This window comes from Amphibalanus amphitrite, unplaced genomic scaffold (assembly GCF_019059575.1).
Source record: "Amphibalanus amphitrite isolate SeventyFive unplaced genomic scaffold, NRLGWU_Aamphi_draft 001246F_arrow, whole genome shotgun sequence".
Lineage (NCBI taxonomy): Eukaryota > Metazoa > Arthropoda > Thecostraca > Balanomorpha > Balanidae > Amphibalanus > Amphibalanus amphitrite.
The window spans coordinates 98,927-116,315 of NW_024882739.1; the positions used below are offsets into that span (position 1 = coordinate 98,927).

The 17,389-nt window shown below is 45.2% G+C and overlaps 2 protein-coding genes across 7 annotated transcripts; both read right to left on the reverse strand.

Moving 5' to 3' along the window:
• Window positions 1-3,467: 3,467 nt before the first annotated feature.
• Window positions 3,468-8,435, reverse strand: LOC122371456 (cell wall protein IFF6-like). The gene is made up of 5 exons (XM_043347796.1): window positions 8,191-8,435; window positions 7,633-7,743; window positions 6,948-6,997; window positions 4,525-6,505; window positions 3,468-4,186 (listed from the first exon to the last, which is right to left on the reverse strand). The coding sequence occupies exons 1-5, from the start codon at window positions 8,303-8,305 to the stop codon at window positions 3,981-3,983; spliced, it is 2,463 nt and encodes an 820-aa protein (XP_043203731.1). The 5' UTR covers window positions 8,306-8,435; the 3' UTR covers window positions 3,468-3,980.
• Window positions 8,436-8,985: 550 nt separating this feature from the next.
• LOC122371457 (uncharacterized transporter slc-17.2-like) lies at window positions 8,986-16,879 on the reverse strand. 6 transcript variants are annotated; one of them, XM_043347798.1, is made up of 13 exons: window positions 16,562-16,834; window positions 15,372-15,544; window positions 14,551-14,627; window positions 14,068-14,312; window positions 13,697-13,800; window positions 12,793-12,922; window positions 12,269-12,443; window positions 11,797-11,948; window positions 11,342-11,497; window positions 10,345-10,477; window positions 10,049-10,168; window positions 9,655-9,779; window positions 8,986-9,290 (listed from the first exon to the last, which is right to left on the reverse strand). In XM_043347798.1, the coding sequence occupies exons 3-13, from the start codon at window positions 14,597-14,599 to the stop codon at window positions 9,135-9,137; spliced, it is 1,545 nt and encodes a 514-aa protein (XP_043203733.1). In that variant the 5' UTR covers window positions 14,600-14,627; window positions 15,372-15,544; window positions 16,562-16,834; the 3' UTR covers window positions 8,986-9,134. The 6 variants fall into 6 exon arrangements, with proteins under 6 accessions (XP_043203733.1, XP_043203736.1, XP_043203737.1 ...); XM_043347801.1 differs by having other exon boundaries at window positions 11,342-11,491; window positions 16,562-16,810; XM_043347802.1 differs by lacking the exon at window positions 15,372-15,544 and having other exon boundaries at window positions 11,342-11,491; window positions 16,562-16,879.
• Between the last annotated feature and the right edge of the window lie 510 nt (window positions 16,880-17,389).

Consider the following 17,389-nt stretch of genomic DNA (forward strand, 5'->3'; position numbering starts at 1 on the left):
CTGAAGCAATGAAGCATGTTCCAAAACCCCCAAATCCTGCCTCTACTTGATTTGCTTTAGTAGGTACTTATGCATGTGTAGTCGATTCCGGAAGCAAGGAAGAGCTTGCTAGTCTGATTATGAAGCGTTCTGCCCCGAACGACAGCGCGTTGTCGAGCGGTGGGAGGGGGCGGACGGGAGGGGACCGCCAGCCGCGGGGAGGGGGCGGCGGCGGCGGCTCGGAGGTCGGGTCGGCCGCTCTGTCCCAGACGGCGGCCCTTCCTTTGGCGGAGTGGGTGGGTGGGGCGCGCCATCCCAGTCCAACACACACTCCGACCGGGGCCCTAACATGGAGCTCTCCTATTTCTACCGCCCCGCCCCTCTCTCCACCCCGCCGCCGCCTCTGGCGCTTCCCCGGCACGATCACCAAATTTGGTACGTCGCCGCCTGCCGGGATGGCACCCCCGCCCCTCTGCCCCTCCCCCGACCCTCTGCCCTCCAGGCCAGTGGGTCAGTGGACGGCGGGTCTCGTCTGGGTCGGGAGGGTCGGGTCTTCCCGCTCGGCTCAGCCCGTTCGCTCGGAGGGCAGCGCCACCAGCGCCGCACAGTGGTGGTCAGAGGTGGACGTAGTGACATCTGGTGTCGGTACCGTGAATTAGTCGTATGTAGCAAAGATCGGTGTAATGCAAGAGCTGGAAACCTCTGAGAGATTCTTAGCTTTCATCAGGTCCAATGATTAACCAATTTAGGCGGTGGTCGACTCGGCCCAGTGGTTCTTCCACAATGTCTTTTCACACGACCCCGAACTGGTCTAAATTGACCGAAAGAGTATGAAGGAACAAAGCAAGCAGAAATCATGAGCTTTATTATATAATTCATAACCTTTATCCCATTGTTTCCTCCTATCCGTGCTTCTATCCTCAGGATACTGAAATCCTTCTCCTCCACGCCGCAACCCCCTCCGGGCTGGACAGGCAACTTTATCTCATGCGGGCTGCTCCCTTGGAGCGGCACCGCTGCTCCCGAGGAGCGCACCCCGTAGCCGGGTGCAGTGAGTGCCTTGGGGCTGGGTGGCCTGTCCTTGGACGGGCTCAGCCCCGGCGACTCACTAGGGTGCCTGCCCAGACCAATGTCTCCCCCTAATTCCTATCATCCTTCCGGCCCTGCAATGGTCTTGTCGACCGAAAGGGCCTAACCCAACAAAACAAACAAATCCCATTGTTTTATACATTTATTCATGAAATTGAAACCGTCTACTTAAGCCTTAAACTCAATAACCCATATCAATATTGATATAGGAAAATATCCGCACGCCGATGATAAACTTTCCGCACAAGCTCTGATTTGGCTGGTATTGCCGGTTAATGGCACTCTGTCTCTTTGTCTCTTTGGGCACACAGCCCGTACAGCCCAGCCTGTATGGGCAGTGTGCGGGCCATTTACGGGGTAATGCCCAGTGATTATAGTTCGCGGGGATGGGTTGAATTCCAAGGTGTTTACCTACATTATGGCACCACATTCCGGAGAAGAGCGAAAAGACGAGAGGGAGAGAGAGAGAGAGAGAGAGAGAGAGAGAGAGAGAGAGAGAGAGAGAGAGAGAGTGAGAGAGAGAGAGAGAGAGGGAGAGAGAGAGAGAGAGAGAGAGAGAGAGAGAGAGAGAGAGAGAGAGAGAGAGAGAGAGAGAGAGAGAGAGAGAGAGAGAGAGAGAGAGAGAGAGAGAGCTTATCTGGATCTTCTCTAGCCGTGCCGTGGTTGGGAAGGCTTTTTGATGCAAAACAGCCTGAACTTTGAAAGTACTTGGTCCAGGTTTTTATTTACCCTTTATCCTCTATGTCATTTCGGTGTTATATCGTTGCATGGTATTTCGTATGTTGAATAATGAATTTGCTATATGAATCAAACATAAGCCAACTTTAAATGGATAACTCTAAACACTTCTGCACCTGAATTTAATGCAATCATTCTGCTCATTGGATTTAGGATCGATTTGACGTTGGATTTGAGCGTGCAATCCATGTCACCTACTGTCTTCGTCGTAATTGAATAGGTGATATTGACAATACGAATTACGATTCCATGCATTGGCAACGCATATATCAAGTTAATCATACCGGCCACTCGCATCCAACAAACTGGCAGAACGCTAAGAAACGCGAGTAACCACACGATCACAGCAAACCGTACCACATCCTATCAATCCTCATACTTCCTTTCAACCGGCAAACTATGGAACGGGCTCCCAGAATCAATTAGGTCATTACCCCATACATCCTTTAAGCGAGCGATTACCGAGCGGCTGGGAGTATCCAAGCCTCCAAATTATTACAAAATTGGATCCAAGGAAGGAAATGCCCTCCACACCAGATTAAGAACAGAAATGTCATTATTAAATTCACATCAGTTCCAGATAAACAAGTGTTCGACCACTGCTTGTTCATGTGGTTACCCGACGGAAAACGTTCGTCATTTCACATTATTTTGCCAAAAATATGAACACCAAAGAAATCAACTCTTTCGAGACGTTTTGCATATTCTCGGCAATGTCACTAACAACCAACCACTCGATTCCAACCTGACACTTCGGTTGCTCATTCATGGAGAAACTCTTGGCGACGGGGATGGGCGGCGGGTGGCACACCACTTCCAAAGATTCTTGATTAACTCAAATAGATTTAGTCAACAATAACACTTTCTTTAAAGGGACCCTCCCACCTTCAAAAAAGTTAATGAATTGGCATGAAAGTGATGTCGCTCGGTTCAGAAAGAGCAAAAATGAATATCTACCAAATTTCATCGAAAAATATTCACCGGTTTTCAAGATATTAGACTTTTACTTTTGTTTACTTTTTGGGATCTCCGCTGTTCCTAGCGACTTTATTTGAAAGTGCGGCATTTGTTGCGCGCAAAGCAGCATATACCACCGCGTGCTGCCAAACGTTTAAGTAAAAGATTTAAAAATCGTTAGATCTCCGCTGACGTCACAAATTCTAAGGGGGCATACCAATGCATTAGCCCCTTAGAATCCGAAAACTGCAAGTTTGAAATTCCATATCTCCGAATTAAAGCATTTTTCGATGTTGTGAATGCCCAAACCGGTATTTTCAGGCCATGGCCACCAATTTGGCTATCTCAACTCAAAACTAATGTTAAGGTGGGAGGGTCCCTTTAAAATCAACCTTAGTTTTTCATTGATTTTCAATCTGTGACCTTGGTGCTGTCCCCGCGGGCCGGCGCGCGGTCTGCATTCATCCCAACCGCTCATCGGTGACCGGGTTGGCGGCGGCGGTGTGATTAGCAGCAATTAATTTCATTTCCTTTACAGAGAGGTGCCTAGAATTAAGTGCTTGGCGCTTTTGCACCAACCTGCTATTATTTTTTTCGAAACGCCTTGTATGACTATTTGTTTTCTACTTACGTTTCTCTTTTTGGTAATACGTGTTGATTAATAAACATTCTGTGTGTGAAAAAAACGCAAATTCATGCCAACCTTACCCACAAAGCCATTACACCACACGAAATATTATATTTGCATACCTGTGAATCTACACGCGCAACATATTGTAAGACAGCTATCCATAGCTCGTTTAGCGTAACATCAAGCAAAATAATTGCGGACCATTAGATAAAAGTCACTTCCAACTGTATACTGAGATCCGGTCAGTACCATGTCGAGATACAAATAATGACGCAGCTTTTTACTTGATGAAGCAGCACAGGCCATAGCGAGCCAATTTGCCGTCAAGTCTTCTGTCATTTATCGGAAAAACGTGTGCACATGAATTCGTATTGTGGATGAATAGTCCTATTCGCTCGGTATTTTTTAACGTTCGAAAGGCATTCTTATCCTCTCATGTGCTCGCAGTCATTGTACTGTGTAGTGTGTTTACTGGGCTACTCGTATAACAGTCACTTGCCGCAAGGCATACCAAATACCAACAATGTCTGGAACCCCGAGAACACCGATAAGTCTCAGTTTAACCACTTATACACCACAATACATGTCAATACATACATGGGTACATCACCTCCACCTGCGGCGCCGGACAGGGAGGCAGGGTGGACAGGTCAGCGCGGCAGTCGAGCCGGTACCGTGCCACCGTGAAGCTCAGGTCAGTGTAGGTCACCGTGGAGGTCACGGTGATCTCGTACCGGTGACGGTTCCGCCGGCGGTGACCCAGCAGCAGGAGGCGCGCTCGCTCCAAACCATCTGGAATGGCAGAGGTGTGCAGGGTGAGACATAGACCATACTATGATAAGAGCGCATAAAAAATACCACTGGTTGATTTGAAAATATGTTATTGTTGTTCCTGTAATGGATAGATTCAATTAATTTGATTCGGGAAAATATATAGAAAGAGTATGATGCAGCAAGAAAATGCGAAGGATACACATGATCCAAGAAAATGCCAACTTCATTTCATCACACCGCTATGTTTCACTGATTGACATTGCTGCTGGAAACGGTGTATGACAAGTACCACATGAAGCAACTCGTTCTGAGCCTTCCTCACATCGCAACGCCCACCATCCTGGTCACCTACTCACCCATATGATCGGAGGCTGTGGGAGGATCAGACTCCTCCGGCTCCTGCTGGGAGCTCTGGAGCTGAATGGCCGAACGAAGACTCTCCTCCAGTTCGTCAGGATTGGCGGCGTCCTCAGCCTCAGGGCTCTGGGAGGGAGACGACTGAGAAGTCTCTTCTTGGTCTGCTGATGCAACCGGCTCTTCTTGATCGGAGGATCCCTGCTGGCTGCTGTTGTTGATGCTGATATGGTCCTCGCTGTTTCCGGGGTTGTCTGCAGTCTCATTTTCAGTTATCTTTTGCTGATCTTCACTACCAAGCTGAGTGTTGTCATTGCTTTCTTTGGCCCTTTCCACAATGACGTTTTTGTTGTCATTGAAATCGATTTGAATATCTTCCTGAGCTGCAGTAGCATCTTCTTCGATTGTTTCGAGGACACCTAGGTTATCAGCCCCGGAAGCTTCTTGGGTATCCGTTTTCTTAGCGCCAATGCCGTCACGCTTATCTACAATATCCGTAACATCGTTTTCCTCACTACCTGAACCTTCAACTTGCGCTGATTCTTGTTTGCCAACATGATCCAGAGAAGGCCACAGATCCGGCAGTAAATCGCTAGACCACATTACCGCACTATCCTCGTCTTCCGAAGCGCCGGATCCTGAGCTCTCGGACCGTTCGGCAGTTGCCTCGTGACTGGTGCCGCCAGATGCTTCCAGAGGGACGAAGAAGATGGGTGTGTTGACTGCGTCCGGCTCTTTATGAAGCATGTCGTGTTCTCCACTACCGGAGCCTGCTTCTTCACTGACGATAACCTTTTCTGCAGCGCTCATGTCCTTATCTCCACTGGCCGCATCATTTTCTTCATGAGCAAAATGGTTTTCTTCTTTGGCTGTATCGTGTTCTTGCTCAACTATGTCCTGCTCCCCGCTGCCCAACTCCTTTTCATCGTCATCCTTGTCCTGTTCCCCACTCCCAATGTCATCTGCATGGCCAGCTTCATGTCCCTCATTGTTCATGTCATGCTCACCACTGCCTTCTTCGTCTTCTGTTTTTAAATCACTCTCAACAATGATGTCTTTGGCTGGTGAGGGAGTACCAAGCCGCACCATATCAGCAACCACTGGATCAATTTGCATGTCTGAGAATTCAGGGTCGCTAACTGAGTCAGGATGTGTTATTTCTGAGTCAATATGTGCGTCTGGTTCACTGTCTGTTTGCGAGTTAAAGTCCTCCAGTGATGCTGTTGTGATTACCGAGCCATGCTCCGCCTCCACCTCCACGTCAGTGTTTGCTTCTGAGTCTGTCTGTATCTGCGATTTATTATCGATCTCATGAGAGTCCTTTGCTGCCAGAGTGGTGATGCCTGCGTGCGAGTCAGTGCTCACATTTATATCAGACTCTGCATGTTCTTCATTAATAATCTCTCCAGACATACCAGGCTCTGGTTGCTCCGTCTCAGCCAGTGTGTGGGCATCCTTCGCTTCTTCTGGCGCGATGTTGACCTCTGACTGCTCCTTTGTGTCTGTTTCTGAATCAATATCTTCAATATTTTCCTCTGTGTCTGCTCCTGAGTCGATGTCCCCAGCAAGCGCCACTTTAACCCTTGTATGCTCCTGTGCATCTGTGTTAGTATCTATATTTTGCGTCTCTGCCACAGGCTCTGTCTGTGGCGCCGGTTTCACATCATCATCGACACCCTGGTCTTCCACGTCCCCACTCTTCAAAATAACCTTATGAACATCCCCAGCGTCCGCCGAACTGCTGCCGGGAGGAATGATCTCAATGGTCACCCGATCTGTCTCGATAACGGTCGGCCTCGGCCCAGACACTGTGTTTGTGTTTGTGTTTGTGTTTGTGTTTGTGTTTGTTTTTGTGTTTGTGTTGTTGTTTTTGACTGGACGTCGGCGATTCGGACGGCTTTTCGCCGGAGCTGATGCGACGGGGGCCGGCTTCTGAGAGGCCGTCCTCACGGGAGATGACGTCCTCCGTCTCGCACCGCAGCCCTGTATAAATTGGAGAAAAAGCTTAGCTCAGTAGTTTAAAGAGCACCTCAATTAGCAACTCTAAACTTTTTGATACTTTGACTGAATACTATCATAGTGGCAAACCAATGATGCTTGGGTTTAGGCGAGGAAACAATTCGTATTTTGATCAGTTACTCACTTTTTGAATTGAGCGTTGTATCTGACAGCTTGCCATGGGAGACAAATAATTCATCTAAATTTTTCGCTTTTGTTCGATTTAGTTTTTCCAACCTCGGACTAATAAGCTCAACCGAGCATATCTTAGCATTAAATTATCACTAATTCATTGACGAACTTGTAATAGGCCCGGCTATAAACTGACGAATTAATTTTGATACACAAGTCTACACAAGTGACGCGTGCGAAGTCATTAAAACGAAAGATAGTTTCGGCAAGCGATAAATGCATAATTCAAACTTACGTCATCTGTTGAAGGAACAGTCGGCATTTGAGTAGTTCGGCAACGGTTGTCTAAAAAGAGAGAAAAAAACACGACGGTTTTTAATTGACAATGCGCACTGACAATGCAGAATAAACACACGAAGGCTTTCTAATTATTTTAACACCAAGCAAGGTTGCCGATGCTCCCTTAGCACATATCCTTCCGAATATACACGCATAGGTCTGTTGGGTGTCTCAAACAACCGGTTAAGGCTGAAGCAAATTATTTCTCCACTCAGGAAATCGCATGTGAGAGCCTATTCAAATGCATCGCATCGATTGTACGCAAGGAGCGAGTTTAAAACAATTCGATGGATGCGAGCACAAATTAAATTTGAATAAGCTCTCGCATACAAATTCCTGACTGCGGAAACAGCCTGTTTCAACCTTCAGAGTCTGATATAAATTAATGTCAGTTAAGAATTACATAAAATCATATTAACACGATGAAAGTGTTTTAGATGAAAATAAACTTGTGGATATGTATGCTGATTATTTGCCCAAATATTTGCTGATTATTGTTATATTATATTATATTATTATTATTATTATTATCATTATATTAGCAAATATTATTTGCTGGTTATGTATGCCCAAATAATGTTGGGCAAAATTAAGTTACGTTATTCAAAGTTAAACACTGCTTTGCCACAATTCACGCTTACTCGTATCGTCGCACAAGAAGGGCTTGGTGACGGTGACCAGTGTCGTCACGGTATGGTGGGTGATGTGAACCCGCCACGGCAGCAGAAAGCCGCGCGCATCCACACCGCCCTCTGGCAAAATAACGTCACGGACGGGCGGCGTTAGTTAAGTCAATATTATATAAGACATTGGAATATTGGGTTATTGTAGAAAGACGCACAATGCAAAAAAAAAAATGGATGCAATATACCAACATTACAAAATATCCTAAATTTTACCATGACACAAAACAAAACAACCTCCGCATTTCAAATAATCATCATAATTGATTTAACACCTCCTTTGCTTCTATATCGATAGAGAAAGGGAAGGGTGATTTGTCAACAATCAACATATTTCTTGCGTTCTCGTAAAATAAACAACTTCCTCAGTCCCAGACCTCAAAGCGATTCGCTGGGGCTGCTGAGCAAACCAGTCCCACTAGAGTGTGAAAAAGGAGAATATTTTCTGATACCTTACAAATCAACACATAAGCTGCAATAAAAGTTCAACTCAAAACATTATTAAAGGTCACTCACCATCACTGACGGAGGGATGCAGAGTAGGCACTCCGAGGGCGACCGAGCGTACACCTTCCGGCCCAGCGATGACCCCAAGCAGCACCGCTAGCAGGACGGCCCTCATGGTCACCATCTCCTTACGATAGAGGGGTAACCGGCAGACTGGGCGGCGCGGCTCACCAGAGTCCCCTCACCTGGCTATCGGTCGGTGAACTTTCCTCTTCATCAGACTGAGGGATAGCCTCGGGGCTCGCCTCAGGATACTGGTGGGAGAAAGGGCGGCAGTAGTGGCAGGGCCCTCTCGCGAAAACAACCCACCGGACCTTCAAAACATTCCTCCGCCGGGCGCTGGCCGCACGAGAAAAACCCGCTGAGGATGGCGCCGGCGGAGAGGCGAATCATTGGTACTTGATTGGTAATGGAGCATAAGCGGACATAAAAAAGATGTTTTGTCCGAATGGATGAATGGGTGGCTTTGAGCTCGGATGCGACGCTAAGACACTACGAACCCACTTTGCAGGCGCATAGTTCACAGGATCTGTTTTTACGGAACATTGTTTATGTAATGATAGGTAAAATTGTTCAAACGAAATATTATGAGTGCATATTCGATGCATTGCGGATATGCTGCTTAGTGCTTATGTTACCCGTCCCTCCGGGCTGGCTGGCGCGAGTGGCCTGTTTTTCCTTATGTGTATTGCAAGTGTGGCGCCGTTTTGCACCAAGCTGTATCGGCGAAAAAAGTTATGGTCTCCCGAAAGTCAACAAAAAGAGGACATACCAGTTCCCTTTCTGACTTGATCAAATCCAGCATCTGTAGATGAATGTATTAACACATTGACCGGCAGAAACTATGAGATGCATAACATGGCACTATCGTCAGGACATTCTGAAGTTATTTATCACAAGGTAATATACACTGACCTCACACAATCAAGAGCATGGCACTTATAAAACAAACACTACGCCTCGATAGTGCTTCTATCCTCATTTAGGTCGTCATCGGATTTTGCGAACGGTTGTATTTCAGACTTCCAGAAGAGCAAGATGATAACGTCCATGGCGATACTCATGACAACTGCGATCAAAAAGAAGTACCGCCATTCTTGCAATGTTTTCTGAAAGTAAAAAGACGAAAATTAGGTACTCACATTTTCATTATATAGCAACAAAATATTTCTATCAAAGCCAATTAACGAGCAGTACAACTGCGAGGCATGCGGAAGATGAAATGCTACTTGTAATGCAACAACAGTTAATGTTTCAACATTATACGGTAACGTTTTACCTTATCTCAAAAGAGGACAAAATAATGCGCACGATTATGAAAAGAGTTGGAAAACCACATGTTGATCAAGAGAGCCCATATTCAGCCCAAATTCAGCCCATGGAAAACCACAACCATGGGCATTGTGCATTGGGCAATGCCTAACAGACTGGGCTAAGAAGTTATGCATGCCTTCTCTCCGCAGTTTGCCTCACGTTTGGTGTCATTGCAGCAGCCACGGTTGGCGCCAGGACCCCGGTGAGGTTTCCAATGGACCCGGACAGGCCCCAGATCACCCCAGCGAACTGAGGCGCGATGTCCGGGCCCGCGGACAGGGGGCCTGAAAAAGTGGCAGGGCCTTCTATAGTTTGGAATCAAGTTACACGAACGACATGCTTGACGGTGCTCTGGATAAGTTGAACCAGATAATCGGAAAAATGTCGAAGCACTTATTCGGGCAAGCCTGTATGCAAAAGAAATGATCAAAAATTGTGCGAGATTTTAACAGGCTTTACAACAAATATCCTTTTCCGTTGAATCGTCGTGCTCCAGCTAGAAATCAAGCGAACCATTAAGCCCTGCCCTTTATATCGCTGTTTTCGTTTTCACCTCCTGACACGCAGAGGACAGAGACGGTGTTGCTGCAGACCAGCAGAATCATGGTCAAATATGGTCTCCCGGGAGGTATGAGCAAGATGGCGCCCAGTAGCACGGCCGGCACAACCATCGCTGCAAAGAGACCACGAACAACATGTAAAATGCAGAGTAGTCATTTCATTTAACTTTCTCTCTTTTCATGCAGTCTATCCCTTGTTCTACTTTTTTAACCTGCTTGGTAAAATTACCAAAACAAAATCATAGTCCACCAAACTATTGAAGGTTCTCTTTGACACAAATCTACTCACATATTGTCGCCATTATTTTGCGGGCGTTCGTGCGAGTGAAGTGCCACTTGGTGAGCAGCTGTTGGAATATTTTCCCTCCAGCCAGTACGCCAAGCGTCATGGACATCACAGGAATACCCGAGAGGATCCCATTCTGTGAACCGGTGGCAAAACGGGTACTGTTAATTTCATTTCCGTTAATTAAAGGGACCCTCCCACCTTAACATTAGATTTGAGTTGAGATAGCCAAAATGGGGTCCCTGGCTCACAATTACCGGTTTCGGCACTCACAACATCGAGAAATGCCTTAAATAGGAAATATTGAATTTCAAAATTGCAGCATTTTGATTCAGAGGGGCTAATGCATGGGAATACCCCTCTGAATGTGTGACGTCAGCGCAGATATCTAAGGATTTTTAAATGTTTGACTTAAACGTTTTGTAGCACGCGGTGGTATACGCTGCTTTGCGCGCAACAAATGCCGCACTTTCAAATAAAGTCGCTAGGAACAGCGGAGATCCCAAAAAGTAAACAAAAGTAAAAGTCTAATATCTTGAAAACCGGTGAATATTTTTCGATGAAATTTGGTAGATATTTGTTTTTGCTCTTTCTGAACCGAGCGACACCACTTTCATGCCAATTCATTAACTTTTTTGAAGGTGGGAGGGTCCCTTTAAGTGTACTGTAAAACCATCAGACCAATAAAATGCCATGGTCATTCATGGATTGCAAGCAAACACCATAACAAATCGTTTCGTTTATTTAGGGATGCGAGGCCGGAGATGAAAACCGGGACATTTTTCATCGTTGTCAGAATTAAGGTTACTGGACTTTTAGTTAGTTTACTGCTCCGTGTTCCTTACTACAATTTTAACATTCATTTCCAGTATGAAACCTTGAGAATGATTATTTGGTCATGAAAATTCGCACACAAATTGTCATACGTGTTTGCCAATGGCCGCCAATGGCCTATCTCCCGGTGACTAATAGAACAGAAATGACATCACAATCAGCTGACCTCTGTCAGTCGGACGCCCATGGTCTCCTTCAGGAAGGTGGGCAGTGTGATGTTGAGGGCGAAGTAGAACCAGCTGTGGCTGAAGAAGGTGAAGACGATGATCCACACCTGCAGGTTGGTCAGGATTGCCCAGAGAGGCGTGGCCGGTCGCTGCACCTGCCGAAAGACAATATGGAAGTTACGTGGAAGTGCCCGAAGCGTTTTAATGAAAAAATCAATTTGGCCTACCTTATGCTTTAAAAAATTCACTCATTTGCGCTTTTCGGCTCACCTACACTAATTATTCGTTAATTCGAGCCCTCGAATAGCGTTAAACCGTGCAGTGAATTTTCTCCAAATGACGGGAAATGAAGTTTCTGCGCCTTTTTGGATATGATTTAATCATAACAAACATGGGTAGCATCAACAAACGTTTTTTGTCACTGTCTCTAAAACATATCACCGTCAATACTCACGCTTTTATCCGAAAAAGACTTGGTGGACTCAATTCTGCACAGCCGTTTGGATGCCAGGTAGCGCTTCTCGTCCTCCGAACAGATGGAGCTATCGTCGGGGGAACTGGTCAGGACGAACGAGGCGATCACCACCCACAGCAGTGGCAGGGCACCTGGGAAAAACACAGACGATAATAATGGAAGGGTCAGTCATTATTCCAGAGCCAGTTCAGATTCAGTTCAATTTTTGTTTGTTTAACCCAAGATTCGTCATGAAACTCTTCTTAATGAAAATACAAATATTGAACCATTACCCATTGGATTGATTGATGGATAAACTAATGGCTAACGTTTCCCTTGACGAAATAATTGATCAGCTAAAATAACTACTATTGCTAATTCACAGCGGTTTTATTGCCTTGATCAATGTTGACTTATAAGCTACCGATGCTACGAAGTGTCCCAGTGTTGTCATATACCTGTGACGTCATACCTGTGACGTAGAAGACGAGCGGCCAGCCTCCAGCCTGGCAGATGGAGCTGGATATGGGGTAGGCTGCGCCAGCAAACAGGTACTGGATCGAGAAACACACCGCGAACGCCGTGGCGTATTCTACCGGCACGCTCCAGTTTCGTATGAACACCGTGGCGGCGGGGAGAACCACGGACTGCAGGGACAGAGGTCACATAGCTAGGGGTCAAATTAAGGGCAGATAAAGGTCATACAGAGGTTACACAGGGACGTCAGACAGGTCAAACAAAGATCTTGATGTGGTCATTGCAGAGAGCACAAAGGTCGTATAGAATGGTCCATGATCCAATGAGCCACAAAGCCATTCATAAGTCAGGTCGGGCAGAGATCACACCGAAAGATACGAAATGATTCAACTAAAAGGGTCAGAAAGATCACAGAGGTCATAGAGGTTGTAAAGCTTTCACACCTTGTCAACCTAATTGCCAACTGACGGACGTGTAGAAAAAAAAGAACACAAGAAAGGCAATCAGTTATCAACTCACGCAGCAGAGACCCATGAAGGCCCTCAGTGCCAGCAGGAGGTAGTCGTTAGTGCGCGCGACGACGGGAAAGGCCAGGGTGCACAGGCCCTGTGAGGCGATACCGGCCAAAATCAGCGTCACGACCGGCAGCCTGTACAGAAGACAAAAGTTAAACTACGGTCAGATTATTATTCTATACTGGCGGCTGACCGCGGGTAGATTATCACACCATTCCGATGGGATGTTTGATTTGTCTGTTGTTTCTTTGCAGAGAGATGATCGAATAGGGACGGGTATACAGAAAATGATTTGGTATTACCTGTAAGTCAAACAAATAATTCTTAGCAACGAAATATATCACAGACAAGAACCTTGGACAAGGGTCCTTTGTTTTTAGCCCATTATCTCGCGTTGAACGGTCACGTTTTGATACACCTAGAACACCGAATGTCATTTATCTACGTAATGTTTGCACAAACGTGACGTTGAATAGATTTCTAGCACACACCTTCGCCATTTCAGTGACGCAGTAGCGCCCAGAGTCCGAAAACAACAGCTGAGGTTATGGATCGTCAGGAAGGATCCAGAAACATCGACCAGCTCCAGCTGTCGACCTGTGCCCGCATTGATTTGAGGTGACCTTATCTGTGGGGCTCCTCGCGCCTTGAGTATCAGTGACCGGCGATCTCACCTTTGGGACGTCTTTATCAGCATCAGTACCAAATTCGTGGCCTCTCGTGCCAGTATTGATAGACCGGTGACCTCACCTCTCGCCTCACTTGCTGATGACCTGAAGTTTGGTCTTTGGGACTCTTCCTACCTAAACTTTTGTGACCGTTGAGCATGCCTTTGTGACATCTGATAATTCAGTATCGTTACATAAGCAGTGACCTCTCATGACATTTCTGACGAGCTGAGCCCTCACCTGTCGGCCAGCCACCCAGCCGGTACCAGTGCCGCTGTGTAGCCGTAGAAATAGCTGGACAGTAGCAGGCCCTGGAACGTCTTGTCCCACTGGAACTCACCCTGCTGCAGAAACGGAAGAAGTGGCAGGTCATTTAGGTCTCTTAGGATCCATTGCAACCATATACGAGTCGAGTACACTTAACTCGTACTAAGCTGAAATTTTGTCGTTTGTATTTACCTAAGATCCCGCGAAGGGATTTGTGAGCAATTGAAACTTTTTATACGATGTGTAAAAAACTTCATGGGCTGATTTTCTGATTTTACCAAATAGTGCAAAACGCTTATAATCACGTTTGTTCAAAATATAAAACATCTGAAAAGTTGACTAACCTGAACTGTACTCTGCACTCCATTGTCTAATTCTCCTTCTTCCCACACGGTGGCGCCAGTAGTGCCGTTCACCGCGTTATTCTCTGATGACGCCATCAAACTCTCGGGCGAGACTGGCTCGGCATCAGTGCCGTCCACCATGCAGACAACAGCAATGCTGACGTTGAACCGGGTGATGAGCATGATACCGGCGCCGAATCCAACCAGAAGCACCAGAGAAAAACGCACCGAGGGCAGCAGCGGGTCTGCAGGGAAAATGGACAATCACGCGCCTTAAAACAAAAGCATTGGCATGTCCGTCCGAAAAAAACGAGTTGACGCCCGAAAAAGAATATATTAGTATCAAAGTTTTGTCTGAAGTAAAATGATTAGAAGACAAATGACAGCATATCAACCAGTACTAACTTGTATGTCGTTTAAAATACTATTTTACATTGAAAAATATTAAATCACAACGCAGTGCCATATATTATGTTAACTCACAGTCTATTGCTCCTGCTTCTTCTGCTTTTTCTTGAGCAGCATTTGCCATTGTGCTGCTCGCTTATATTTTGGCTGCTCTGTAAATACGAAGAAGTTTGTCTCTTTATGCTGAAAATTGTGACACACTGTGTAATGATCAGATGCCACACAATGTTTTGTTTAGATGTTTTTGAGGTACTGATATATTTTGTTCACAAATATCTTGCCGACAAGCTCGGAGTCTGACGTGGCAGACGACATAAAAGGTCAATCTCGTGCTTACGTAACGGACGTACATCATCAAGGCCGCTCTCTGTCTGACATCAAAATAAACAGCCAATTTGGGCCGGTCAGATTCACGACCAGTGGCCTCTTGCACCAAACTACCTAGCTAGGTAAAATCGAAAAACCGGTTTCAGAATAAGCTAATCTAACGGTGGTAAATTTGTTTGCAATAGCCCAATACATAATCCTACATGTGCTTGTTAAATTTTGCACGCAAATTGTTACATTTGAGACTTGGACTGGGTATACGATGCAAAATAATCCCAGCAGATTGGTGCAAGAGGATTTTGGTGCAAGAGGTCTCAGCTGTCTTTTCTGAAGGGTTAGTTCGGATCCCAATCGAGACGCATACGCCATCCAAGGTCTCTTTGAAGATATAGAATTTGCTCTTTCGTAAAAACGCATAAATGATGTTCAGCGATTCCTTTAACAGTTCTACGGCCATCATACATAGCGTACACACTTGGTGGCTCTCATATCATATAAAATGAGATACACGTGCATACTCGTGGCGAATACGGAAGACAAGACTTATCGATAAAACATAACCAACTCACCGCTGAAGAGTCTCAGGTCTTGAAATAAAGATCAGACGCGGTCACTGCCATAGAGATCACTACCTCGACCCATCCAGCCGCCTATCAGTTATATACCTGCTGTTTTTCTGACAACAACCTCAGCTAACTATTGACCGTCACAACCCCTTACAGGTGCCGTCAAGAATAATGCCCTGTTGACAAGCCCCCTGGCCTCAGATACATGGAGCGATGAATTGGAACGTGATTAAGCGGCAATAAAAAGGTCAAGGGGCAAAGGACTGGATGCTCAAAGTCGGTGTCAGTAAGACCAGGGATTTCTATTGGGCATTTCTCAAGTTGTTCACGTTCTTTTCGGACCTAGGGTATTTTTTACGTTCTTCTTTGGCTTCCGGCTTCTGGGCCATGCAGCAAGAATCAGCAATCGGAGGCCGAACCGAAATCATGCTTAAAATAAATCTGAGAAACCTTCATCAATTATTCTTTAGGCTCCTGACCAGGGTTGTATACGACTCAATCAATAGCAATTAATTCAATCACGACAAATTTGGGAAACCAATCAAATCAATCAAGTCAGAGCAGTTTTCGGGAATTGATTCAATCGACTCAAACGCGACAATGAAAGGAATCAATCAACTCAATCAAACGACTCAAACCAAGATATACATTAGGTTTTTTGCCCCACCAACTTGGAAAAGTGTCCATAGCAGTCTGGTGTACCTACCTACCTACCTACCTACAGAAGAACCATAAAAATATTGTCATTTAAAATTATAAATTGCCATGCCATTCAAAGTTTCTATGTAATAAGGAAGGATGGAAGGAGTGATGGACAGGTGGATCATGATATTGAGGTTCAATGGGTAGAATTGGAGCAGAAGTTTCATTTAATGGGTGCAAAATAACCCAGTAGTTGACTTCAACAAACGCCCCTTAACCCAAATCACCACCTTTCACCTAAAAGTTGTCAATTTAATTTTGGTCATATTCCAGCTAAGTCATCAGGCCATCTACCCCATGTAAAGCCCCCGTCTGTCTCTTATGTGAGTTATGCGGAGCTCTTCTGAATTGAACCCTGAACATAATGAACCTAGCTAGGTTACATGCCACACTGACAGCATATGAAAGTGTTGAAAATGTGCTACAAATTTGACAACTTCATTAGGTATGCTTTATGAAGACAGCAGGAAAGCAGGTAGGTACCTACTTACCTGCCTAGATGTGTCACTGGCTACCAACAGTACCAACGAAGGTAGATAGCCGATAGGTTATATGTGAAGAATTCAAAACATTGTATTGCAATACAATTTGAAACTGTTAGGACTGGGGGATAGGGATGAGCATTAAAAATATATTTAAAAGGAAATGGAAAGGACAGGGACTCTGGAACCACAGGATAAGTTAAGGACAAAGGAAGAAGAGCAAGGAAAAGAAAATTAAAACGCGAAAACGGCACGGTGCGACTGCGAAAAAACAAAGAAAACGTTTTGCCAATAAGTATGCTAAGCTTTTATAAATCCTTATTCTACGTCTTTTAATTTTTTGGTAAGATGACGTCATTGATTATCATGTAGTATGGTAGATCATCATAAAATAAATCGGTTGTACAACACCAATTTCGTTTTAATTATTATTTCATTTGAAATAAAACCACTTAATAATATTCGGTAAAATATTTTAAGGAAAATGAAATATACCTATTAAATATGTTATGCCTAGGCTCTCAGGAGAAAAGGATCAACAAACGTTCTGCTGCAAATTAATTAATGCAGCAAATTAGCTATTAATGTAAACGTAATTAGCGAGACGAAAACGGCGCTTTTGTTTCAGTTATTTTTGTAGGGTTTTCAGATATTTATAGAGTTCAGTGTTGGTTCAGTGGGTTGTTTTTGAGGAGATGTGGAGATGTGAATTATTAATTAATCACACTTTATTAGTATATAGGGCCTTGCACTTTATCATCTGGATTTAAAAAAAAGTTTCCTGCTGAGTGCAGAAAGGTAGGTAGGTAGGTGCATCGCCAGGTTCTATCACAGGAT

Excerpts from the sequence above, each read along its gene's own strand:
- LOC122371456 (XM_043347796.1), bottom strand. The coding sequence starts at position 8,305 with ATGGTGACCATGAGGGCCGTCCTGCTAGCGGTGCTGCTTGGGGTCATC. Across the intron at positions 6,998-7,632 it reads CTTCTTGTGCGACGATACGA|ACAACCGTTGCCGAACTACT; the intron begins GTAAGCGTGAAT and ends CTCTCTTTTTAG. Across the intron at positions 6,506-6,947 it reads CTGTTCCTTCAACAGATGAC|GGCTGCGGTGCGAGACGGAG; the intron begins GTAAGTTTGAAT and ends CAATTTATACAG.
- LOC122371457 (XM_043347800.1), bottom strand. The coding sequence starts at position 14,599 with ATGGCAAATGCTGCTCAAGAAAAAGCAGAAGAAGCAGGAGCAATAGAC. Across the intron at positions 14,313-14,550 it reads AGAAGCAGGAGCAATAGACT|ACCCGCTGCTGCCCTCGGTG; the intron begins GTGAGTTAACAT and ends TTTTCCCTGCAG. Across the intron at positions 12,444-12,792 it reads CCTTCATGGGTCTCTGCTGC|TCCGTGGTTCTCCCCGCCGC; the intron begins GTGAGTTGATAA and ends CTGTCCCTGCAG.